The following is a 27,223-nucleotide window of genomic DNA, read 5'->3' as shown; positions in this document are numbered from 1 at the left end:
AGCTTTACACTCATGTAGAGCTCTTGGGTCAGAGACAGCAGGTCTGTGGTGCGCGAGCGCTTGCTGCTGGTGGATGCAGGCACCTGCTGCTGCCTCTGTGCTGGCTGGACAGTGGGGGTGGATGGCTCAGGGAAGGCTTCCTGCAAGCGCTCAACAAGGGACAGCTGCAAATCCCTCATTTGTTGCGCACGGTCTTCTCCTGCAGGCAGGAACTGGCTGAGCTTCCCCTTCAGACGTGGGTCCAGCATCATGCAAATCCAGATGTCCTCCCTCTGCTTCATCTGGATCACCCTTGGGTCCTTGCGCAGGCACCTCAGCATGTGCGCTGCCATTGGGAACAGTCTGGCCACGTCTGTTGGCACATCATCGGCAACCCCAGAGCTGACATTGCTGTCCTCCTCCGCCTCCTCCACCTCATCCTCTCTCCACCCCCGCACCAGTCCAGCTGCGCTCTGCTGCTCCCACTCATCAGCAGCAAGGTCAGGGACCTCCACCAACTCTGAGCCCTCCTCCTCAGAGGTGGCCTGTGAAGCTGCCTGCAGCTCCTGCTGGTCCAAGGCTGCCGCTCCCTCTTCCACCAGTGCACACAGGGCCCTGTCCAGCACACACACCAAGGGGACCCACTCGCACACCATTGCATGGTCCCTGCTCACCATGTTGGTGGCCTGCAGGAAGGGTGCCAGGACTGAGCACACCTGCTGCATGTGCCCCCAGTCCTCGGTGGAGATGATGGACGGGAGGTTGGTGGCGGCACGCCCAGTTGCAGTGAGGGAGGCAACTGTTGCTCGTGCAACGTACTGGCTGACAGCCTGCCTCTGTTCAACCAGACGGTCCAACATCGCCAGGGTGGAGTTCCAGCGAGTTGGAACATCGAGCATGAGCCGGTGCTGTGGCAGGTGCAGCTCCTTCTGCACCTCTTCCAGGCTCACCACGGCTGCAGGCGAGTGCCGGAAGTGACGCACAACCTTCCTTGCCGCCTCAAGGAGTCGGTCCATCCCCTGGTAGGTCCGCAGGAACTTTTGGACTACCAGGTTCAGGACGTGCGCCAGGCAGGGGATGTGGGTCAGGTCTCCCCTGCTGATGGCAGCAACCAGGTTTGTCCCATTGTTGGACACCACCTCTCTGACTCTGAGGCCTCTGGGGATCAGCCAATTCCTCTCATGCTCTCGGAGTTTGGCCAGGACGTGGTTCGCCGTCAGTTTGGTCTTCCCCAGGCTGACCAATTCCAGCAGCACTTGGCAGTGGCGGGGCTTCACGCTGCTGCTGAGGCGGGGGGTTTGGGCTGGTGTGGCGGAGGATGGAAGCGGATCAGAGGAACCTGCTGCTGTTCCGCTGACCCTGCATGGTGGCACCACCCACTGCGTTGTTGGTGCTGCTGCTGCTCTGACAGTGCCCGATGCTGCTCCCCCCTCCTCACCCCCTTCCACCAAGCTTACCCAATGCGCGGTGAAGGACAGATAGCGGCCTGTCCCAAACCGGCGTGGACCTGTTGACCTACCGCGTGCTCCAGCCCTCTCCCGACATTGGCCATCACAGAGCGGTGAAGTGCAGGGATGGCCGTGCGTGCGAAATAATGTCGGCTGGGGATTGGCCAATCGGGGGCTGCACACATCAGCAGCGCACGCATGTCGCTCCCCTCCTGCACAAGGGAATAAGGCAGGAGTTGGGAGCACATGGCCCGTGCCAGCAAGCCGTTCAGCTGGCGCACGCGACGGCTGCTGGGAGGCAGAACCCTGACCACCCCCTGGAAGGTGTCGCTGAGCAGGGTCTGGCGAGGTCTTTTGCTGGCACGGGAAGCAGTGGATGGAGCAGAGGAGGCCACTGAGGACTGGCTGCCAGAACAGGCCTCAGTGTCAGCGACAGGAGTTGCAGAGGGAGGAGGAGCAGTGCGTTGCTGACGCACTCCTGCTGCCGACGGCGTCGCAGTGGTGGCGGGTCTGCCACTGCCAGCTTCCTTCAACTTCACGAACTCCTCATGCTCGTGAAAGTGTTTCCCTGCAAGGTGGTTGACCAGAGAGGTGGTGCCAAACGCAGAGGGCTCCTTCCCTCTGCTGAGCTGCTTGCGGCACTGGTTACAGGTGGCATACTTGCACTCCAAATATGGAAGGGTGAAAAAATTCCATATTGGGGAGGTAAAGTTGCCCCTTCGGCTGGAAGGTGCTGCTGCCGCTGGTCTCCCTGTGGTGGTTGGGGGGGGGTTCTTGGTGCGGCTGGTGGTGGCACTGGCAGAACTCGTCTCCTGATCAGCATGCTGTGTGGCCTGCATACCACGCCCACTTGTGATCCTGCCCATGCCTGCGATGCTGATCCTTCTAGCAAGGCCCGGAGACGCATCCTCCTCCTCCTCCTCAGAGCTGATGACATTCCCACTCCTAGGACCTTGCAACCAGTCTTTGTCCTTCACAATGTCATCATCATCCTCCCCCTCCACAAACATGTCCTGCTGGGATCCCCCAAACTCCCCTTCTGCATGCATGGGCGGATGGACAGTCACCACTGTCTGACTGTCCAAAGCATCATCCCCCAAAGTGCCCATGAGCATTCCTTCCTCCTCCAATTCTGCCGCAACAGCACTCCATAGCCCCGCTGTGCTTGGGAATAAGAAGGTGCTGAGTGACAGGGTGCTGGTGTCGCCCACTGGGGCTGGAGAACTGCACTCCTCCTCCTGCTCCCCAGGCAGTGCTGGGCGGCTGCTGCTGCTCTTGCGAACAGGAGTGGTGGAGGGGGTGGAGGACTCGGTTCCAGAGCTAATGGTGGCCTGCTCATCCACCATCAGTTCCACCACAGCGTCTGCGTCCTTATCCTCAATAGGACGGCTACGACCTGGCGGTGGGAAGAACATCTGGGCCACACGCTGCTGCTGCTGTGTCTCTGCAGCGTGACTCCCAGCTGTTGGGCGGCCAAGGCGTCCACGGCCAGTGGCTAATGGCGGAATAGCCACTGGTGCAGACGCAGAACTGCGCATGGTGGTGGTGGCGCGGCTGCCACGCCCACGACCTCCTCTCTTTGCGATGCCCTTGCTGCCCCTGCCCAGACTGCGGCTGCCAGTGCCAGACATTGTATATTTTAAATATTATACAAATGGAAAAAAAACTTATGTATGTAAAGGCGGGTGGGACAAGTGGGGTACTTTAATGGGGTGGGACTGGTGGTGGTGGGTGTGTGAGGTGATGGACAGGTGTACTCTACAGCAGAGATCGGTTTAGCGCTAACGAGAGAGTGCGCACTGCGCACACAAAGACCCTAGCTGACGCTGACTGACGGTGTCCCTATACACAGACTACAGTACAAGTCAGCAAATACACAATAGAAGTAATATATAAACAATAGGACAGGTGTAGCACTAACGAGAGGGTGCGGACAGCGCAGACGTGCACTGCGCACACAAAGACACTAGGTAACGCGATGACGGACGGTACCTATACACAGACTAGAGTACAGTACACTACAGTACTACTAACTAAACAATAGAAGAATCTAGCTAAATAATACAACAGGTGTGACTAGATTACAGAGAGCAGATACAGCAGGACAGGTATAGCAGTAAAGCTGGGCCTTGCTAACTATAAAATAGTACAATATCTATCTAACACAGAAGTAGTACAGTAAAGACAGGTGAGGTGAGGTAACTAGAGACTAGAGCAAGAGCACAGAGCAGGGCAGGCACAGGGCCTAGCTGCTGGCTGCAGGCCTGCAGCAGCAGCACCAGTGACAGACTCTCCCTCCCTAGTCCCTAATCACACAACCTAAACTGCCTAAAATACAATCTATCTACAATACAAAGCAATACAGTTGAAGATCAAGTGTTGGAGTGTAAAAACGCTTGGTTTAGAACAATAGCAATGCACTTGCACACAGACAAAAAGCACTGGAGCAGTCTCTCAGTACAATCAGTCAGTAAGTCGCAAGCAGGACGAGTGAGGCAAGGTGGCGTCTGCTATTTATAGAGGGGGGCTTGGCTAGGCTCCCTCTCTGTGATTGGCTACAGTCAGAGGGCTTGGAGCCCTCTGATGCGCTTGTGAGGACTCGAGGTGACGTCTGTCGTGACGCTATCCGAGCTCCTGACGCTATCCGAGCTCGGATAGCTAGGATATCTCCGGATAGCTGCTTGCTATCCGAGTGCGATCGGATAGCACAGCCCGGATAGCTAATACTATTCGAGCTCGGTATTCGAGCTCGAATAGTGAAAAAAAGAGCTAGGATATCCGAGTAACTCGGATATCCTAGCTCAGATGAGCATCACTAGCTAAAATCCACCTTTTAAATTAGACTATTTGTTTTATTAAAGGGGTACTATGGTGAAAAATTGTAAAATGTAAAATATGTGCAAACATAGAAAAATAAGAAGTATGTCTTTCCAGAGTAAAATGAGCCATAAATTACTTTCCTCCTATGTTGCTGTCACTTACAGTAGGTCGTAGAGATGTAACAGAAGTGACAGGTTTTGGACTAGTCCATCTCTTCATAGGGGATTCTCAGCAAGGCTTTTAGTCTTTATAAAGATAATCCCTAAAATGAATTTAAACAGTGATGCTGACCTGCCTCCCTGCGCTCTGCACAGTTTTTTGCCAGTTGGACAGGGCAACTGCCATTCACTAAGTGCTTTTGAAAATCAATAAATCCCGGAGAATCCCCTATGAAGAGATGGACTAGTCCAAAACCTGTCACTTCTGTCATATTTCTACTACCTACTGTAAGTGACAGCAACATAAGAGAAAAGTCATTTATGGCTCATTTTACTCTGGAAAAACCGTACTTCTTATTTGTCTATGTTTGCACATATTTTAAATTTTAAAATTTTTCGCCATAGTGCCCCTTTAAAAAGCGTATCTTAGCTGCAGGATCACATTGGCCTCAGTTCCCTAAGCTTTATCAAACACTTTATCGACTGTTTGATAATTTACCTCATGAGAAAAATCTCATTTTGAATTCACTAAGGTGTTATAGATGTATCGAATGTTTTATCGATAAAATGTTCAATAAATCTATAACACCTTAGTGAGTTCAAAATTAGATTTTACTCATGAGGTAAATTATCAAACGTTCGATAAAGCTTAGTGAATTGAGGCCTGAGAATGTTGCATAATTTACAGCTGAAAACCTACTTGCTGGCAGTATTCCTGTCTGCAAAAAAAGTTTTCGGCCCACTATCCCATCCTGCACCCAGAAGACCGTTCTTGCACGCAGAACCAGTAGCCAGTATAGATGTAATATAAATCAGTAAAATGTAAAGTTAATAGAACTATGCAAAACTAAGATGACATGCTTTCTTGGGGCGGAGGAAGGGACCAATTCCCTTTCTATTGTACAGCTCTGTTTGAGGCCTGGAACCTTCTAGGAACACTTTTCTGAGCACTTTGTGATTTGAAAAGCTCTTGCTAATGTAATTGTAACCTTATAGCAAGAAGGGAAGAAAACTATATTGAGTAATTCATAAAATACTATACTTTAATTTAATCAATTTCCAAAATATAAAATAATGCACCTATAAAAGGACCAATTACAAGTAGCATGTGGGGTTAAGCATGTAACACACAGCCTCAAAACATCAATAACAATCAAATTCCACTAAATCAACTGGCCAGTTGTCTTATCATAATATGCGCATAAAAGATGAAAAAAGTGAAAAAAAGGGGGTGATCAATTTGCATCCAAATTGTCTCAAAGAGGTAGATATGGTTCAGATGTAAGTCTATTATACCCTGTAGGAGTAATGGTATTGGTGTTAATCAGGAAGTCCATCCATGTATCGTCATTGTACATAAGCCAAAAGATCATTAAAGTAGACAAATTGCCATTGTATATTCTTCAGTGTAAAACTCCAGGACAGTAAAAGTCCGCCAGGATAAATCCTTATGCAGAATTGTCCATATTGGATAAAGTGACAGGTTGCATGGGTTCTGATGTAATTCAAAGCTTATATCACAATTAAACTCACGTTTGGGAAACATCAACAGCCTAGGTGTAATATGATCAGCAAATGTAGTCCGCCAGGTTAGCCACCTTATGCAGTATGATCTCAAGGCCTAGCTGTATTTCCCTATGATATATGGAAATTTATACCCACAGTCCACCTCCATGCAGGTTGTGGCAATTTAGGACTGGTTAGCAATTGATTGAATGTCTATTAAGAAATAGATATCTTTTTCCTTTGTAAATGAACCATCAACTCCACATTGGGATTGTATCGATAGATAGGATTCAAAATTGATACTCATCCGATTGCTGCGTGGATACTGATAGTGAGGCCTCCATGCTCATTCCCCCATGCACCTGGTTGGTCCGTATGCGGGCCCAAAATGCCGACCGGTTTCGCTGGTCAGGTTACCAGCATCATCAGGGCAGGCCCCCAGAATGTGTCCCTCCGAGAGGAGATGCCGGCCTTAATGGCGCCGGGCGGCCAGGGAACGCCACTCCGCCCCCCTCCCGCGCCACTGCCCTGGCGGGAGGGGGGCGGAGTGGCGTTCCCTGGCCGCCCGGCGCCATTAAGGCCGGCATCTCCTCTCGGAGGGACACATTCTGGGGGCCTGCCCTGATGATGCTGGTAACCTGACCAGCGAAACCGGTCGGCATTTTGGGCCCGCATACGGACCAACCAGGTGCATGGGGGAATGAGCATGGAGGCCTCACTATCAGTATCCACGCAGCAATCGGATGAGTATCAATTTTGAATCCTATCTATCGATACAATCCCAATGTGGAGTTGATGGTTCATTTACAAAGGAAAAAGATATCTATTTCTTAATAGACATTCAATCAATTGCTAACCAGTCCTAAATTGCCACAACCTGCATGGAGGTGGACTGTGGGTATAAATTTCCATATATCATAGGGAAATACAGCTAGGCCTTGAGATCATACTGCATAAGGTGGCTAACCTGGCGGACTACATTTGCTGATCATATTACACCTAGGCTGTTGATGTTTCCCAAACGTGAATTTAATTGTGATATAAGCTTTGAATTACATCAGAACCCATGCAACCTGTCACTTTATCCAATATGGACAATTCTGCATAAGGATTTATCCTGGCGGACTTTTACTGTCCTGGAGTTTTACACTGAAGAATATACAATGGCAATTTGTCTACTTTAATGATCTTTTGGCTTATGTACAATGACGATACATGGATGGACTTCCTGATTAACACCAATACCATTACTCCTACAGGGTATAATAGACTTACATCTGAACCATATCTACCTCTTTGAGACAATTTGGATGCAAATTGATCACCCCCTTTTTTTCACTTTTTTCATCTTTTATGCGCATATTATGATAAGACAACTGGCCAGTTGATTTAGTGGAATTTGATTGTTATTGATGTTTTGAGGCTGTGTGTTACATGCTTAACCCCACATGCTACTTGTAATTGGTCCTTTTATAGGTGCATTATTTTATATTTTGGAAATTGATTAAATTAAAGTATAGTATTTTATGAATTACTCAATATAGTTTTCTTCCCTTCTTGCTATAAGGTTACAATTGATTATGTGGGGTCTTAGACCCAGGGAAGCATTTGCAGTTATCTGAGATCTATTGGACCTAGATGTGTTCTCTTGCTAATGTAATGCTATGGGTGTGATCCCACTTGAGCGATGTTATTTTATAAAAATCCCCTATAGCATTGCATTAGCAAGATCTTTTTCAAATCACTATCGCTTAGAGAGGGCTGCTAGTGGGTTTGAACCCTTAGCGATTTATAAATAAAGTTTATTAACATTAATTAATAATATTTGTAAGTTATTATGGCTTTGGGGGGGGGAAACTTGCAAGGACACAGTGAGAATATGCAAACTCCATACATATATGGCCTCAATTCACTAAGCTTAACTCCTGTCTTTAATAACTCTTCTGAGCTGTTTTACAGTTATCACCATGGTGATATAATTGTGATAACTGTAAAACAGCTCAGAAAAGTTATTAAAGACAGGAGTTAAGCTTAGTGAATTGAGGCCATAGGTACTGGCCCAGGCTTGAATCTGGGATCCTAGTTCCCTAGCGCTATGATTCACCACTGCACCACTGTGCAGCTCCAAACACCCCCAGCTACTTTATGCCGGGCCTGGTAGCTATTCCTACAAAGGTGGAATTTATTTGGTCTATTTTCAAGCTGCAAGAATCTGCTTTTCTAATCCTGCACCAACTGGTTGCATCTGGTTATTGGTATTTTATTGGTAAGCTGCATTGTCTCTTTCTTTCAGGTGTAGGTGATTAGCAACTGTATTTATTGGTAGCAGGGAAATAGGGCACCGGCTGAGGGTGAATGAAAAGGGCGCCGCCATAGACTCTAATGTAATCATCTTTAATACGGCGAATAAAGCAGAATAAAGAGTGCCCCGATAAATATCATTAACAACATTACAGTTTTTGAAGTATGTTATCGTTTTAGAAGCTTGCAACGTTATGGTTTTTGTCATATTATTTTGTTTGTATGTACAAATTTTACGTTATCAAAGTTCTTTTCGTTTCTATGTGTAATACTGGGGAAACACGGTACGTTTCTGTACCGCTATTCGAGCCGCTGATGCTGGGAGCTATAATTTCCGACAGGTCCGATTACCCCCAGACCGATTCCCCGCGGGCGGACAGTAACGGGGAGTCGAGCAGAAGATAAGGAAGCGCCCGCGGGGACGAGTGGGAATCGATCCGGACGGCGGTGGGGACGAGCGGGGATGCGGCGGGAATCGATCCGGCGGTTAATTGAGCTGCCGGGTCGACCCGTGTATGCGCAGCATAAAAGGGTGTTTCTGCAGAGGGAATGGTTAGGGTTAAGCACCACCAGGGGGAGTGGTTAAGTTTTGGAACCACTGGGGAGAGGGGGGTTTGGGTTAGGCCCCACTGGGGGGGGGGTTAGGGTTAGGAACCATGGGGGTGATTAGAGTTAGGCAACACCAGGCGAGTGGTTAGTTTTAGGCACCACCAGAGGAGGGTTCTGTGTGAGAGTAGGGTTGAGTTAAGCTGCATTGTTTAACTACGTAACAAATGTTAACGTTGATATCTTTTCATTATAATTTCCCATCTGTTTTGACAATGGTATTTATCGTTAACCAAGTTTGACTACGATGTTTATCGTTATCAGATTTCGTTATCCACCGGCGCCATTTCGTTATCCAGCCGGGCTCTTTTTTCACGGCGCCCTTTTTCCTGCACGCTTATTTATTTGTTCTCATATTCTGTAACATTAACCTTCAAGTCAATGTTTTCTTACAGAAAGCATTAAGCACAGTATAAAGCTATTTTTACACACTGGGGAGTAGCATTGCCTTGCATTATAATGTACACATAATGCAACCAAATATAACATTTGCAGTGCATGCGATGTAACGCAGGCAATAAAGCATCTGACCAATGTGAGCAATGATAGAGAAACATTGTGTGCGTGTGATTCTAGCAATACACTGAATGCTCTGCATCATAACAGTAGAATCTGTTGCATTGCAGCTGAGGTGGTGTGAGATGTTGATAGACTTTTTTAAGGTAAACTGTGTCCCTTATAACGCAATGTGTCAGAGGGAAAGTAACTGATTTGAGGCACATGTGCACCACACATTGGCAAAATACCATTTTCAGTATCCTACCTTAAAGAGAACCCGAGGTGGGGATCTTAGAACGAAATCTATACACAGAGGCTGGGTCTGGCTATAGTGCCCAGCCTCTGTTGCTATTTGAATGCCCCCTAAGTCCCCCCTGCGCTCCGCTCTCCCCCATAAATTACAGCCGCACTGCTGACAGCGTGTAGCAGCGGGCTGTATTTACCTCACTAGTGTCACTCACGCCGCTCCCCCGTCTCCTGCAGAGTGCCGGTCCCCGCCCACGTCCCTTCCCTCGCCGCTGATTGGAGGGAAGGGACGCAGGCGGGGACCGGCACTCTGCAGGAGACGGGGGGAGTGACGTGAGTGACATTAGCAAGGTAGACATTGCCCGACAGCGCGGTTGTAATTTATGTGGGAGAGCGGAGCGTAGGGGGGACTTAGCATGGATTCAAATAGCAACAGAGGCTGGGCACTATAGCCAGACCCAGCCTCTGTGTATAGATTTCATTCTAAGATCCCCACCTCGGGTTCTCTTTAACCACTTCGCGTCCCTGGGATTTTCCCCCTAAAAATTCCAAGCAATTTTCAACATTTCACATGCTTCCCATTCATTAGCCAATAACTTTATCAGCCCTTATCACACATAAATGATCTATACCTTGTTTTTTCCCACCAATGAGGCTTTCTTTGGGTGGTTCATTTTGCTAAGAATTATTTTATTTTGCATGCATTTTAAAAGGAATAAGGAGAATAAAAAATGAAAAAGTCATTATTTCTAAGTTTTCAACACTTACAGTTTGAAAATAAAAAGTTTTACTGTAGATCAAACCCACAGATTTTATTTGCCCATGTGTCCTGTTTATTTCAACATTTAATTTATGTTCCTAGTACAATGTATGGCAACAATATATTATTTGTAAATAAGGGTGTATTTTTTATTTTTTTTTTGCATTTCACTTTATCAGTAATCACAAGATGTATTTGCCGAAATAACTGTAATATACGCTGAAGGCATACATATATTAAAAAAACTAAGCCCATTTATTAGCTCCCACCCCTGTAGATAGCCAGATGTGCCCCTCCCCCCTCCATAGATAGCCAGGTGTGCCCCTTTACTCCCCCATCCCCCATAGATAGCCAAGTGTGCCCCTTTTATCTCCCCCAGTATAGATGGCCAGATGTGCCCCTTATTAGCCCCTCCCCTATATAAAAAGGCCAGATGTGCCCCTCTGTTAGCCAGATATGCCCCTTTATACCCCACCCCCATTGTCAGCTAGGTGTCCCCTTTGTTCTCCCCCCTCCAATAGACAGCCAGATGTACCCATCCCCCCCCCCAGTATAGCCGGATTTGCCTCTATTAGTCCCGTCCCCATATAAACCGCCAGGTGTCCTTTTGACCCCCACACCCCAAAAAAAATTGCCAGATGGGCTGCTTAATCCCCCCCCCTTCCCCATAGATAGCCAGATGTGCTGCATTATTCCTGCCTCCCCATAGATAGGCAGGCCCTTTGCGCCCCCCCCCCCCCATAGATAGCAAAGTGTGCCTCTGCCCCATAGATAAGCATGTGTCACCCTGTGTCACCCCCCCAGATAGCCATGTGTGGAGAAATGCTGACCCCCCCCCTCATCCCTCCCCCTCTTCTTCCCCCATGCTGCAATGCAGGATTAGCATGTAAACAGCTCACCTCGCCTCGTTCCAGCGTGCAATCAGCCTCCCCTCCGTGCATTACCGCTGCCTGTGTCATTATGCCGAACGGATCGGGTCCCGGCTTGATGTCGTCATCAAGCCGGGACCCGATCCGTTCTGGATAATGACACAGGCAGCAGTAATGCACGGAGGGGAGGCTGATCGCACACTGGAACGAGGTGAGGTATGTTGTTTTCATGGTAATCCTGCATTGCAGCATGGGGGAAGAAGGGGGGGGTGCTCAAATAAAGGGGATCGAGCAGGGGGTGGGGAGATCGGACCCCCGGGTGGGAATCCTTAGTTAGTGTAGTTAGAGGGAGGGGGGTAAATGAGCCCAGGCGCGTGGCAGCACGCACGCTGTGCTCATTAAAGTGAAGTAACTTACTCGTGTGGCTTTCATGAGCCACTTACGACGTGAATATACTGTAGTTAGGACGTGATCTGGTTAAAGGACTGGCAGTTCTTTAGCAGTATGACCAGCCAATTTATACTTTCACAGGGCCCCAGGCAGAGTAATGGCGGAGGGCCCCCAAATGCATGAACAAACTGTTCCATACTTACTATTAAATAAAACCTGCAAATTCAGATATGCATAGAATTATAGTTAGATTTAAAAGTAAAAAGCTTTTACTTGGGCCTCCTCAGCTGTATATTTTTTTGTGTGTGTCTCTAAAGGCAATCTAAAAGCACTGAACATTAGTTTGCAACACATTCTTTATGCACCCATGAGCTTACACTTCATAAAATGTATTCTGTAAGGGCCAGTGCACACCAAAAAGCGCTAGCATAATCACAAACACTTAGCGCTTTTTGCAGTGTTTTTTTAGGTCATTCTAGGCATGTGCCTAGCGATTTTCTAATCATGCCTATGCCTAGCGATTTTTGGAGCGTTTTTGTGTAGCATTTTTTTTTTTTGTTACAGTAAATGTAACTGAACAGCTTCTGTAACAAAATTGCTTGGAAAATCGCTCTGATCTAGCGCTTTTCAGAGCGATTGGCCACTTCCCTATACTTAACATTGAGGCTAAATCGCCTCAGAAATCAGCAAAAATAATACAAGACCTGTGTTTGCATTTGGGAAAAAGCTCATCGCCCTGGTGTGCCCCATCCCATTCAAATACATTAGCCAATTGCTTTTCAAAGCACAAGCGTTTTAAAAAGCGCTCAGAAGCGCTCTTTGTGTGCACCAGCCCGGACACTGGGATGTGTTTTCCTATTGGTGGAAAATTCATCTCTATGTTTAAAAAAGTTTTGCATCCCTTAGCAACTGAGGCAGCTGTGAAACCATGCTGGGTATCTTAGAAATGAAAGCAGATTGGAGTGGAATAGTTGAGGGATACTTTCTTCTTGGAGCAGCTAGCAAAAAGGGTCTGTATTGCATGACTTTAGCTATGCTATTGTAGTAAAATGCCTTTATCGTAAACTCCAAGGGACCAGGATAATAGTTTACTATATTAGAAGTTTACTATACAGTATCAGAATTGGGCATACATTGTATATTTATACAGATGCATTTTCTGGGATCTGAGAACTGAGTTTACTATATTCAGAGCTTTACTAAAAAGAGATTCTACTGTATAAAGCACCAACATACTATGCAGTGCTGGACAATAAATACATATAATGATACAAAGGATGACAGAACTAACAAGGTTATATAACAGTATGTGTATTAGGTCAAAAGTGTTTATATATATATATACACAACATATAATCATAAAATATATATTTATTTAGGAATATTTAATTCATATAGTCACAGTCTAAAAAGCGTTAATATATATGGAACCAGTGCTGGGCCGAAATTACGCATGAGCGTAATTACGCATCATAATTCAATGTAAATTTACGCGTAAGCACTACGCGTAACTTACGGTCTTACGCGTAATTATTTACGCGTAAGGAGTTAAGTGGTATCGTAATTACACTGTCTACCGTAATTGCTAGGTATGCGTAATTTTACGAAGACTTACGCGTAATTTTATGCGTAATTACTAACGTAAAAACTACCCTTTTCTAAGAGTAGCCAATCAGTCAACATCCTAAGCAACCAATAGTATTTTCTCCTGCCCTTCAGTATATAAGCGTATGTTTTGACGCATACGAATGATGTGTACGCAATAGCTGTCACATTGATGGCTATTGCGTACACATCGTCCGTATGCGTCAAAAAATACGCATTAATGGGTATTACGGCACTACGCGTAACATCGTAGTGTAAGCGCCTACATTACGGTATCCTTACGCGTAACTGCGTAAGTTAACACGTAATTACAGTGATGAACCGTAGATAATTTCCTACGCCATAACCATAATTGCGTAATGCATAATAGCGTAAAGTTACGCGTAATGATCCGTAAGCGTAGATTTTTCCATTACAAACAGCACTGTATGGAACACAATATAAATCACAGAATAAAAATATCAAGGTGCTAATATATCACATATCATTTGCACATCCACTCACTCAATCGTACCCGGATCATCCAATGTGTGCAAAAAATTTTGTGGTAAAAATGAAGATAAAAAGTATCAAGTTGAATGGGACAGCGATACAAAATCTCCGTGTAAGAACAGTTCCTATTGATTGTGTAAAAGTTCCTGCTGTCTTGTATCAGTATCGAAAGGTTATAGTTCTTTAGTGCAGATCCTTTTTAAATATATCACAGGGTCAAAAGTTCTGTTCTATAAAAAGTATTTAGCATAAATCACAATTGGATCTCAAGTTTAGGTGGATACTCCGTAACAGATTACCTCCGTAGTGCCAGTGAGTTGTATGTGTCGCTTAGCATATACTCACACTCCCAACTAGGTATCCGGTGGTTGTTCAATCGGTAGATCACTCGACAGGTCAGAGCGTCGTGAGACGCAGGTGACGTCACCAGGAAGTGAACCAGCCGCCACCCGGAAGTACTACTTGCCGTCATCCAAGCGCAAAGCGGAACTACACGGGAGGAGAGAGCTGATGCTACAGATACAGGCCATTGAGCTACCGGAGCTCTGACTTGTCGAGTGATCTACCGATTGAACAACCACCGGATACCTAGTTGGGAGTGTGAGTATATGCTAAGCGACACATACAACTCACTGGCACCACGGAGGTAATCTGTTACGGAGTATCCACCTAAACTTGAGATCCAATTGTGATTTATGCTAAATACTTTTTATAGAACAGAACTTTTGACCGTGTGATATATTTAAAAAGGATCTGCACTAAAGAACTATAACCTTTCGATACTGATACAAGACAGCAGGAACTTTTACACAATCAATAGGAACTGTTCTTACACAGAGATTTTGTATCGCTGTCCCATTCAACTTGATACTTTTTATCTTCATTTTTACCACAACATTTTTTGCACACATTGCATGGTCCGGGTACGATTGAGTGAGTGGATGTGCAAATGATATGTGATATATTAGCACCTTGATATTTTTATTCTGTGATTTATATTGTGTTCCATATATATTAACGCTTTTTAGACTGTGACTATATGAATTAAATATTCCTAAATAATTATATATTTTATGATTATATGTTGTGTATATATATACACACTTTTGACCTAATACACATATTGATATAGACCCAGCGCAACCTATCTTGATTTTTACAGCTTTATCCTTTAAGTGTGGGGAAGTGGGAACCCACCTCTAACTGGTTAGCAGCGGGCGAAACAGATACCATAGGGAACACCCACGAGCGCCCTCCAAATTAATTCTGCTCTAAGGTTATATAACAGAAGACAAAGCTGTACAAGGCAAACAGGGTACAAAATACATGATCATGTGATTTTGGGCTGGTTAGGTAGGCCTGTTAATACAAGTATGAGGCTGTCATAGGAAAGGTGCACGCAATCATGCTGAATACCAGAACTGGGACAAGGTTCCCCAGCACCCAAGGCTGAGACACCAAAGGGTGCCCTTCCATTCCTTCCACCCTAGCCTACACACACTGATTGTTATTGGACTAAGAGGCGGCCCAGCCCCCCCCCCCCCCAAATCTCTAGTTATCTGGCTTGCAGTCACTGCCATGTATCCCCTTTTCTTATTTCTATCTGCTTCAAACACAATAGGGGAAGTATAGCTGAGTGAGTTGTGTGCCCCTCCTACACTGTGCCCTGAGGCGGGAGCCCCTCTCGCCTCGGCCCAGCCCTGTTGAATACACTAGTGGAGGGAGGACCCTGCCAAAGACTTGCAATCTAATGGAAATGCTGCAACTGTGGCATTTAATTGGTTCAAATTTCAAGATGCATATATTTGCATACAATTAACATAAAATTTGGTTCAACTCACGTCACTCTCTTTAGTACCTCATAGATCATTCCTAATGCAACACACAGTGCTAGACTAGAGAAGTAAAGCAACTTTAGCTTACAGTCAGTCCTGGAAACTTATAGCAAGCTGCAGTGGTGTAACTACTAGGGAAGCAGCACTTGCAGCTGCTGCTTCCACCTGCAGTATAGAATGTATATTACAATCGTCCGTGCTATGTCACCTCTAGAGAGCATCACTTAAGATTTGAATTGCTGCCAGGAATTACATGAAGGCTCATTACTGCGCATAAGCACAGGTAAATACTATGCCTCTTTTTAGCATTGCTGTGCTGTACTATCGTCCGATCGCACTGCAACTAAAACACTGGTTGCTGGTGTGAAACTGGCCTCAAGTTCAGTTTAACACAAACTGCTGAAATGTGTGTGTATGGATTTTTTTTGCTTCTCCCTACGTTGTGCTTCCTGACCTGTCTTCTTTTCAAAACATTTTAATGTGGTTGTTCGTCAATTACACTGATATAACTCCTGTATGGAGTCCTTAACATTTTACAAAGAACGAATATAAGGCACAGGTATTGACATCTGGAAAGAATTCAAATCATTGAACAGTTGGAAAGTACACAAGTGCCATAGCAGTCACAATCTAACAAAGGACTGCTGTTAACAAGAATATCAAAGTAAAACATATGTAACATAAGAACATAGAAGAAATGCCATTGATGTTATTTTTAAATCTACTAAGAGTGTCTGATTTTTTTTTTTTTTTATACAGTAGCTCTAATTTTTAAAGTCTCGATCCAATTATATACTGCAATCATTTTATAGTTAATGAGTTATGTGATTTCTATTCTTAAAGATCCTCTGTTTTGTGTTAGTCAGTTGTTCCCATTTTTACTCAAATCTAGGTATAGAACCGTCTTCAAAGACTTAACCTTCCTACACCAAACATGGAGTTTAAATTGGCTGGTGTTTTAAAACTTTCTGTTTTGCACAGCCCTTTGATATCACTGGGAAGTAGTGGTGTCTTACCCATGTGAAAGAGGCCTTCATAAAACAGCATGGAGCATATTGCCATATCAATCCGTACCATGCACAAATAAGTCCTAAAGAGGCTGTATGTGTGGTGTAGCTCTTTAAAACCTATTTGCTACAGGCTCAACATACACCAGCGTTTTCTTTGTTTTAAAAATTATTACCTGTATGATACTAGCCTGCCTCCCTACTCACTTGCACACTATTTTGGCATTTAGACTTAGCAATTGCCATTAGGAAATGTTTTAAAAACAAACCCTGAGAATTCCCCATGAGGAGATGAACTAGTACAAAACCTGTCGGCTCTGTCAGATTTTAACTGCTTACTCGCTGGAGTGGTCCTTTAAAAGCATAAAAATATAGTTTGCATATTCAGGAGAGATGCATCATGGGAAATCATAGTTGCTCACTTATAGCTGAATTATTTAAAATACCTTCTAATTTAAGAAGGTAATTAGACTTCACTTACCAATCATCCAGTCCATTTCTTCAATGTTGTCTCCGTACAAGTCATGTTTGCTCCTCCCTCTAAATGCTTTTGAAGTGGAATGTGGACTGTGAATGTGCAAAAAAGTCACAAACAGCAAGAATGGCCTTTCCTTGTTCCTAAAAGATACATTTTTTTCTTCTTAATATATGTTTTCTTTTGAAACCTAAAACCTTTCATGAGTATTTTTTTTTTAAATACTGGTAGGTGTAGTCATGACTAGATTATTATTATTTTTTTTTTTACTTAGTGGCACCACAATGTCATATAGTAGAATTCAGGATACCCATTTTTACGTTAAATATCCTGGTTTCAGCATCAGAAACACTCCCTATGTTATATCTTTTTCTGTATATTGGTATGTAATCCCGCATACGAGAGATATCGGCGTGGGAGACTTGGGCGCAGGATACAGCCAGTATATGGCTGATCCTGCTGCTGCACAAGTCCCGGCCGTGTTAAATACTATTCCCCCTCCAGGCCACCATGGATAGTGGGGAATGAAATAATTCGTCTTCTAGCGATTGCTGGAAGCCGAATTACTGTTATTTAAAAGTAACTTCAGCTCCGTCTTCTGACAGCGCCGAAGTTACCCCCTGTGCCTGCTATAGCCGTAATTCCTATTACGGCCTAAGGTGGTGCCGGCTGCGCCCAAGTCTCCAGCACTGGAATCGCTGTGTTTGTGTAATCCCACCCTCTCAGTGACATTTAGCCTAGGCTATGATGTCACAAAGCCTACTCCTTCCAGTGCACTCTGGGAGACCATGTGACAAATGAACATTATGCAGCAGTGGCATAGCAATAGGGGGTGCAGAGGCTGTGACCGCATCGGGGCCCTTGGGCTAGAGGGTCCCCAAGGGGCCCTCCCTCAACCGCAGTATTAGCTATATATTGGTCCTGTGCTGGTAATAATGACTTCTATAGATGCTTTAGATAGTTGTTGTAATCATTAACAAACTGTTCCCTATCCCCTTCTTGTACCTCTGAAACTGTGGATGTTCCAGGTTTTGGTGCACCGTATCAGTTGTTATGTATAGAGTGCTTAGGGGGCCCCAATGTAAAACTTGCACTGGGGCCCATAGCTCCTTAGCTACTCCACTGTTCTGCACTGATATACCTTGCCAGCTGTTATCATGTTGCTACCTGTGATATATTTAAGAATGTAAATCGTTGAGGAAAGATTTTACTATGGGCAAACACTGACTAAATAATAAAGTAATATTGTAAAATTAAGCAGTTGTATTCATTAAGTCATAAACTGTAGAGTTCCTAAAGGTTTTTTATTTCTGGCTGTATAGTCCATGTTTGAGGGCCCATTCACACTAGGGCGTTTAGTGAATTATTCCTGCTAATCGGCAAAGCGCTAGCGCTATTGTAGCTATATGGCAGTGATCTCAGATCGAAGGCTTTTCGAGATTAGCGGCAATCGAAAAACTTGTTACCTGCAGCATTTTTCCACAATTCTGGAGCGATCGCGATACAGTGCTTAAAAAAGCGCTGATCGCGATCATAGGGAATCACGAGGGTGTACAGTGATTTTATTGCGCTAATGGCGGTAAAAATCACCCGCGATACTGTTTTGCCACTTCAAGTGTCAATGGGCCCTAACAGGATCCCATTTCACTAGCCTTTAAAGGACTTACGAGGCCAAGTCCATCAAAAAAAATAAAAAAAAGTTAGCTACCTTGCTCAGCTTGTAAGGCACGGAGGACGCCGTCCGCGCCCTCAGTGCCGTTCTGCCTGGTCCCCGCCGCTGCACAGCCCCCCGAACGATCCCCGACCGCGCGGCCTGGGTCGGGCTCCCCAGCCTGTACCAAGATGGCCGGCGGAGCTGGCCGCGGCTGCGCAGTCCGCATAGCCGCGAGTGCGGCTGCGCAGCTCTAAGGCCAACCCCCCGATCCACGCTACTGTTGCGTGGATCGGGGGGTTGGCCTTAGAGCTGCGCAGCCGCACTGGCGGCTATGCGGACTGCCCAGCCGCGGCCAGCTCCGCCGGCCATCTTGGTAAGGGCTGGGGAGCCCGACCCGGGCCGCGCGGTCGGGGACCGTTCGGGGGGCTGTGCAGCGGCGGGGACCAGGCGGAACGGCACGGAGGGCGCGGACGGCGTCCTCCGTGCCTTACAAGCTGAGCAAGGTAGCTAACTTTTTTTTATTTTTTTTGATGGACTTGGCCTCGTAAGTCCTTTAAGCTCCACACGCTCAATCCCTGATCAATGAATGACGTCGGTGCATGTTTGAATTCAACGACAGTCTACCAATCAGATTAGCTGAGTTTCCACTAGTTCTAGGCTTTTATTTTGGTAAAGAAACCAGGAGATGGATATAAATGCAATGGCATTTTTGTAATGTGTTGATTGTTTCTAAATGAAAGTTTGTATTTTTACCTGATAATGAAGCCCTTGGCCTCCTCAACTATTTGCCGGGCTTTCAGCTCCAGATCCGCTGGTTGTTCCACTACGTCAAAGTTTCTCATTAATATGCAGTTCCAGTACAGCTGAAATCCCAAAGCTATATAAAAATACAGGAAGAATAGTGTGCCAAAAAGGGCACCAAGAAAAATAATTTTCCAGGGAATGTTTATTAGGTTCAACCATGTAATGATCACTAATGTGAACACTGTGGTGATAAATAATTGTGCATAAAACCACATCTGCTCCTGGAAAACATATAGTTCACTTGGTCTTGAGACATCGCAGTCGTTTACAAGTGACATAGGAAGACCAAAAAAATAATCAAAACCGTGGTTCAGTGGATGATGGCAAAAATCAGTCCTCGATTCACAGTTCACACCAAGGTGCCACTTTCCTGTAAGATAATAAAAATAAGGTTCCAATAGATACAAAGGAAGAAATAACTGACTAATTAGAACCCATTTAAGACAAACTATATACTTTTCGTTCATACTATCATTGCTTGTATACTGAATATCTCTGAACAGAACAGAAATGTAGTAACTTCTTACTCAGATGCATGACCAAGTCAAAAACTCACCCATACTTTTTTTTTATCATAGTGGTTAATGAGGAGCTTACAAGATGTAGTATACACCACGTGGTGATGAAGTAATTTTTCCAAACATACAAGACTCCACTGACCCAAGGAGGAAATTCAATTTCGCCTATAAAATTATTATTTTTTTTTAGTTAAAAGGGAACCCGAGGCTAGAGGAATATGGAGGCTGCAATATTTATTTCCTTTTTTAAACAATACCAGTTGCCTGACAGTCTTTGTGATCCTATATGTCTAATACTTTTAGCCATAGAACCTGAACAAGCATATGCAGATCAGGTACTCTGACTCAGCTGACTCAGATTTTACTGGATTAGCCATATGCTTGTTCCAGGGTTTTGACTCAGGGTATGCTAGAAGATCAACAGGACTGCCAGGCAACCATATCACTCTCACCTTGGGTCCCCTTTAACCAGATGAAAGAGAATTGATCACTAGCTGTTGGCTACAACAGATTGACTACTGGCGACTTGGGATGGTCAATTGATCAATATGACGTAAATAAATCAGAGTTGATGCAAATTGTTATGCTAACTAGATGTGGAACCAATCAAAGACAGGATTTGGTCCATTTTCAAGCAGCATACATTCCCATGAAATTAGCATCATAACAATTTGCATCAGCAGGACCTGAAAACCAACTATTCTGTCTCTCCAGCATGGCTGGCGCTACCATAGGGGCAACCTGGGCAATGGTCCCAAGATACCCAAGCACTACCAGGATCCCCCAGGTGTCCCTCGACTAGTGTTCCCTGAGGCCCCTGCTAGCCCCAAAGATCAGTGACCTGTGCCCCAGATCTATTTTGGGGTGCCTCGGATGTCCCCCAGGCAGAGTCAGCTGTGGTGTCTCAATGGTGGGCATGCTGGGAGCTGTGGTACATCAACTGGGGTATGCTGGGGGCCTTGGTGCTTCTATGTGGGCATACTGGGTGCTGTGGTGCCATGCTGGGTGCTGTGATGCCTTTTTGGTGGCATGTAGGGAGCTGTGGTTCTTATCTGGGGGCATGCTGGGAGTCGTGGTGCCTCAATGGGAGGCCGGTGGGAGCATGGGTCCACTAGAAGGTCAGGGAATGCTATGGGGGAACTGCCAGATAATTTGGCGGCAGGCCAGCCCACCCAGCAGAAAGCCACACTAGCCAGCACAGAAGCCAGGTATCCCCTAGCCTAAGTACGGTATATTTAAGTGACCCTGTCTATTTATGTGATATGCTGCAGGTTTTTTTGTTTGTATTAATGGAGAGGGGGCTTCATCCAACATTTGGCTGAGCAGGCCTACTTAGACCGCTGTTAAATTCATGTAAATTTGGCCACACCCATTTTCTGGCTGGAGTGCCCTGGATCTCTTGGGATCCTAGCAACGCCCCTGGCCCCTGTAAAGTTTTCAGCAGCATAGCAACTCACTTTTTCTGGCCTAGTGCGCTACTCCATTAGTCCACTCTTCCCATCTGTATCCCCGCTGGATGCATCTTCTCAGTGACTTGGCGCATGTCATTACGTAATAATATGCACTGGGAAAAGGTGCCACTGTGAGGATGAAAAAGTGAGTGCATGGACAAATGGAACAGCTTGCCAGCAGGGACAGGTGAGTTGCTATGTTGCCAAAACTTGTGTAGGGGCCCGGGGAGCACAAAGTTGAGGTGGGTGGGTATCTTGCCAGCTCGGAAGCACTGGGGGTGGGTAGAAATTTGCTGTTGGGGGGTGTCCGTGGGGCCCCCAGGTCACTTTTGACATGTGGAATGCCACAAACTAAAGCGTAGGGATGAATGAACTGATTTGTAATGCTGTACCAAATACTTCGGAACAGAACTCAAATTAAACTAAAGTGCACTGCAGCATGGGGAATTAACCCACCCTTGCTGTTGCCTCTGTGTGCTGCCCTCCACATTGCGATCCAGCACTCATACACTTCCTTCTTTACAGCCGGCGGAGGAAGTAGCTGGAGAGCTGAAACGCAACATGGAGGGCGACACACAGAGTCTGTGATAAGGGTGAGTTAACCCGCCCCTGTTGCTGTGCATCAGTTTTCATTTGAGTTCTGACTTAGCATTCAGTACAGCAGGTCTAGAGGACCCTACATCCAAATTCTTTCCCATTCATCATTCTTTGAAATCAATTGAGGAATCACAATGAAAATCCCCTGAGAAAAGGTTTTTTATCTCAAGATCTTTTAAGAGAAGGTTTAGCTATAAAGAGGTCTTTAGTGGCTATCCCAGTCATTGGCAAAGCCTTATCATTTCCAGCTGATGCAGCCATAGAATCCCTCGGAGCCACAGTTAAGGCTGCGGCATTAGTAAATTCTATTTGCAGAGCCACATGGTTGAAAACTTGGGAAAGGGGTGTTGCATCTAAAAATAAGCTTTGTGCTATGCAGTTAGATAAATCCTTGTTGCTTGGGAAATATTTGGATACGAGCTTAACCAGATAATATAACATAACATAACATAAAAGAGGGTTACAGACTGGTATTCAATTCACTGCCCCCCACAAAGGTTATCTTTACAAGTGCCCTAAAGCATAGCTCCCCAACCCTGTCCTCAAGGCCCACCAACAGTTTTGCAGAAAACCACAAACATGCACAGGTAATTTGTGTCTCAGCAGAGCTGATTAACTACCTCTGTGGATTTCTACAAAACTTGCACTGTTGGTGGGCCTTGATGACAGGGTTAGGGAACACTGCCCTAAAGGATGTAACAAAAGCCAAAGCTTTGAAACAGGCTACGTTGGACCTTCTCAAACAGAATGTGATTTGCAGGGTTCCTACAAACGAAAGAAAAAGGGGGGTTTAATTCCACGTTTTTGTGGTAGTGAAGCTGTAACCCTCTAAAAGAGGGTCCCAAAAGTTTTGCTAATGTATTTCTATGTGTTAGGTAACTTTAGCATCTAAGGCTAAGTTTCGCCTTAGATGTTTGCCTGTGGAACTAAAACTATGTGCCATAGGAGAGGAGGTGCTGTAATGGTTGTGTAGACTGTTGCTAAGCGACCAAAGCACACAGAGCAGTGGAACTTTCGAGAAGCCCCGCGCGGCCTGTCGGAAGCTACAGCGCAGGCACAGAGGGGCAGCGCTAGAAGGGTGTAGCTGGAGGGAACTGGCTGAAACTAGCCAGAGCACGCCAGAGAGAGAAGGAGAGCGGAACTTAGCCAAAAAAAAGTCAGGAGGCGGAGGAGAGAGTGGGGAGGAGGCCATAAGGAGAGCGTCTGCAGCAGTCACCCCAGAGTCTAAGAGGGGACCCGGCGGCCACGCAGCAACCTGAGCAGAGCAGAGAGACAGCGGCAACCAGGCCAGACAGTGACCGGAGACCAGAGGCAGTGTACACAGAGCCAATCCGAGCTAGCATGGACAGAAAGGAAATCTGGCAGCCAGATGAGTATGGGCCCTAGAGCCAACTACAAGATACAGTGTGTGTCCAGTTAGTAGTCAGTGTCCAGCGGAGGCTTGCTGAGCTAGAAATATAGCAACCCAGAACCTGGAGAAGCCAGGCCTGTTCATATTGCTGTTACTAGAGACTGTCTGTGTGCAAAGGCCTTAAATATACCGAGACATTGTGTTGATGATACAGTTGTTGCTGCCATCTAAAGTGAAGAAATCTGCTTCTGACTAAGTGAGTGTATTGAATGTGAAATCTTTTCTGTTACAAAAGACATTATCAGCCTCCACTAAGTACCCCGCTGAGCTGACACAGCCACCGCTTGCTTTAGGCCTGATTCAGAGACAGTGTGCCTGTCAAGTCCGTTTCAAGTCAAGAGTTGAAGTTCATGTGTTCTTCTGTGCTATGTTCTGAAGTGTTACAAAGAGAGTGATATAAGAAGTGAACCAAAGTGTGATTTATGCATATTACTTGAGTACACGGTCCTAAAGAAAGAGGAGATGTAATTATTGGTGTCAGCAAGGACAGATTTTCTGATTATTGGTGATCTGCAGTATCACCAATAATACAGATGCTATACCTGATTATATGGTGATCTGCAGAATCACCAATAATGCGAGTATAGCAAGACACAAGACAACCAGGTGTGAGATAAGTGTTTGGTGCAACAGTAAATATAGATAGAGATACCCACTTTCCCAAAGGAGCTGGTAACGAGGGGTATCTCTACAGAACACTGGAGTCAGTACTCCAGCAGGCTGGAGACTCAGATGAAGTAGTGATCGGTTCACCCGAGGAGCGGATGATGCACAGTAAACAGAAGGTACCTATCACCCTAGGAGCGGGTGATTCAGACTGTACTATAGCTATCAACCTGAGGAGCAGGTGATTAAGACTGTACTGCAGCTATCAACCTGAGGAGCAGGTGATACTAAACTGAGAGTCCCTCACCAGCACTAAGCTCACTGGTGAGGGCAGGAGAGTCAGACAAGCAGGATTGGCAACACACGGACAGATACGGTACAAAGACAGAAGACTGAATCAGAGTAAGGTACAAGCTGAGTCGGCAACAAGATCAGATAGGCATAGACACAGAATCAGTAGGCAGAAGAGTAGTCAAGGCAAGCAGAGGGTCATAACAAATAATACAATTCAATTAGTACTTTAAGCTATCAACAGAATCTGGCTAAGTGTGGATCCCCAGCTCCTGCTGGTTCTAGCACACTTTGGGATCTGACTAAGGTCTGAGTGCTAACACGTAGCATTTCCAACAGCAGACGAAGAGCAACTGACAGGCAGGTCCTATATATACCAAGAGCGCTCCGCAGTGCCGCCCCAGTCACTTAGCCAATCCGGAGCACTGCTGGAGTCAGATGACCGGCTGATCAGCTGACTCCCCTTCTACTTGCATAAAGGTCCTGTCGTCTGGTACGCGCGCGCATACCCTCAGTCTATGTGCAACTGAGGGACCAGGCAAAACTCCAACATGTAACTGCGCGGTGGAGGCCGCCGGCTGAGACGCGGATACAGACGCCATGCCGCTCACCGCCATGGCGGCCTCTATTACAGGAGATAACTAAGGCCGTGATTGTTAAGAGAAAATGTCAGTATTAAAGAAGATAAGTGAAAAAGGAGGAGTTGCAATGCGTCTTGTGATACTAAAAGTGTACTACAGTAAGAAGTGAACTGACATCTGACCAAGATACAGAGTTAACTTACTTGGATTACAAGTTTTGCAACAACTCTAAATTAGAGCTCATTCAGCCTAAAAGTCAAAGTGCACTAAAAGAGAGTTAAATCGTGGGAGGGTGATTCTGGTGGTATAGCTATGTGCATTGCTCACTTTATCCTTTATTTTGTTTACTTTTATTTTCTTAACCTTTTTGTTTATTTGATTTCTATTTGATTTTGTTTGTTATTTTGGGAGGCCCTGTCCAGAGAGGTGTGTTAAGTGTAAAGTGGGTCTGTGGTGGGATATTATCAAGGGTAAAGAGTCTAATGGTGGCCATACATGGTACAATTTTTCATACAATCTTACCATTTCTATGCAATATAAGGTAACTGCCTAAATTATCATTTCAGTATATTCACTTTATTTACCCTTATACTACATAGAAATGGTAAGATTGTATGAAAAAATGGTACCATGTATGGCCACCATAAGAGGTCTTTGAGCAAGGTGAATATCCTTTTTGGGATCAACCAACTGTGCAACTATACAGTATCATCTTTAAGAACTGTCACGAGCAATATAGCTTGGACTTGGTTGCAAGGGATTGAAAACTGTTTAGGAACTGAAATTTCTCAGTAAAATATCCCCTTTCCCAGCCCACGCCCCCAACAGTGGTACTGTGATGTAAACATGCTGTAAAGTGATTGATTGTTGTACATGAAGACATTTGTAGCTCAACTTTCATATATAATTTGTATGTAACTTAACTTTTTTATTCCGCAGCTTTTACCGGTGCACCGCCTGTGAAGACTGGGAGATTGTGTGTTTTGACCTGTGGTATGCAAGGGAGTTGTGCTGTGTTGTTGAAGTGTTGTGGGTTGATTGAGGCTGCCAGTGACCACCGTTGGGTCACAGATAAATCTTTGATAATTTCATCTGAGTCAGTGTCTGGTGGTTCCCCCTCAGCCTGGGCCTGGGGCTAACATTTAAATCGTGTTACAAAGCCCTCAGGGAAATTTCATCTTATCAGAAAGTTAAAGTGGACCCAAACCAAACATTTTTTTAATTAAAAATATTTAGTTGCACCACTCTGACACATACAAAGCTAAATAAACACTCCTTCAAACCTATGATCATTTCAGTGCATGCTTTTCACCCTTCTCTTTTCATAGCTAGGGTTATACTGGGGGCAGCCATTAGCGATTCCTCTATTGCCAGTCACTATCTACTCCACCAGTTTGCCGGAAAAATCCCGGCAATTTGAAAGGAAGGGAGGGGTTCCTCCAATAAATGTAAAATATTTTATATTTGTCATGCAGCTGAAAAAAGGCTGCTATTTATTATTATAATTTAGAAAATAGATTTTATTTCTGAAATCTTGTATTTTTAATTTGGGTCCACTTTAAAAGGCTTAAATATTTTTTTTGAAAGAAAAAAGATTCAAAATGGAAAACATCTATTCAGTAAGAAATTCAATCCTTCCAGGATCCTTCATGGTCACTCTGGACTTTCAGGGGTCTTACCTACATGTACCAATCTTCCCAAAATACCAAAACTATTTAAGATTTGCAGTGGAGTTTGTAGGAGTAGTCTGTCATGTTCAGTTTTGTGCCTTACCATTTGGCCTAGCTGCCTCACCAAGAATTTTTACAAAGATCATTACAAAAATCTCAGCAAATCTCCACCTAAGGGTGCCCATACATGGTACAATTTTTCATTTTGTACGATTAGATAATTTAGTTCAATTATTCCGTTAGCTCGAATATAAAGATTTTTCCAGCATGTCCGATGTGATTTTTCTCGAAAAAACGGGATAATCGTTCGAATTTCTTGATCAAAAAAAAAATATTTTCAACTTTCATTCGATTCAATCATTTAGATCGAATAAACGGAGTAATCGAACGTTTTTATTGTACCATGTATGGCCACCATAAGACAGATCAATCTTATCGCATACCTGGACAATATTCTTATTTTGCAGATTCAAAGAGCAAACTACTGGAGAACCTAAACATTTGCATGGACTTACTTTGCAAGTATACCTTAGAAGAAAAAGATCTCACAAATACAAATTATATAGCTTTATTATTGACCATAATTATAAGTTAAAACAACATGGAACAACAACATCACCATAGAAAAAAACTAGGGGAGACAAA

General features: G+C 45.0%; 1 protein-coding gene across 2 annotated transcripts in view; it reads right to left on the bottom strand.

Moving 5' to 3' along the window:
• LOC137546905 (arylsulfatase H-like) overlaps positions 1-27,223 on the bottom strand; it is a 228,656-nt gene that overhangs the window by 18,316 nt on the left and 183,117 nt on the right. For both annotated transcript variants that reach the window (XM_068269923.1, XM_068269924.1), the window contains exons 5-6: positions 19,403-19,823; positions 17,002-17,138 (exon numbers count right to left, since the gene is read on the bottom strand). In XM_068269923.1, the coding sequence (XP_068126024.1) occupies positions 17,002-17,138; positions 19,403-19,823 (558 nt within the window). The remainder of the gene's footprint in view (positions 1-17,001; positions 17,139-19,402; positions 19,824-27,223) is intronic.

The sequence above is a fragment of the Hyperolius riggenbachi genome, chromosome 2 (assembly GCF_040937935.1).
Source record: "Hyperolius riggenbachi isolate aHypRig1 chromosome 2, aHypRig1.pri, whole genome shotgun sequence".
Classification (NCBI taxonomy): domain Eukaryota; kingdom Metazoa; phylum Chordata; class Amphibia; order Anura; family Hyperoliidae; genus Hyperolius; species Hyperolius riggenbachi.
This window is presented reverse-complemented; position numbering and strand designations above follow the sequence as displayed.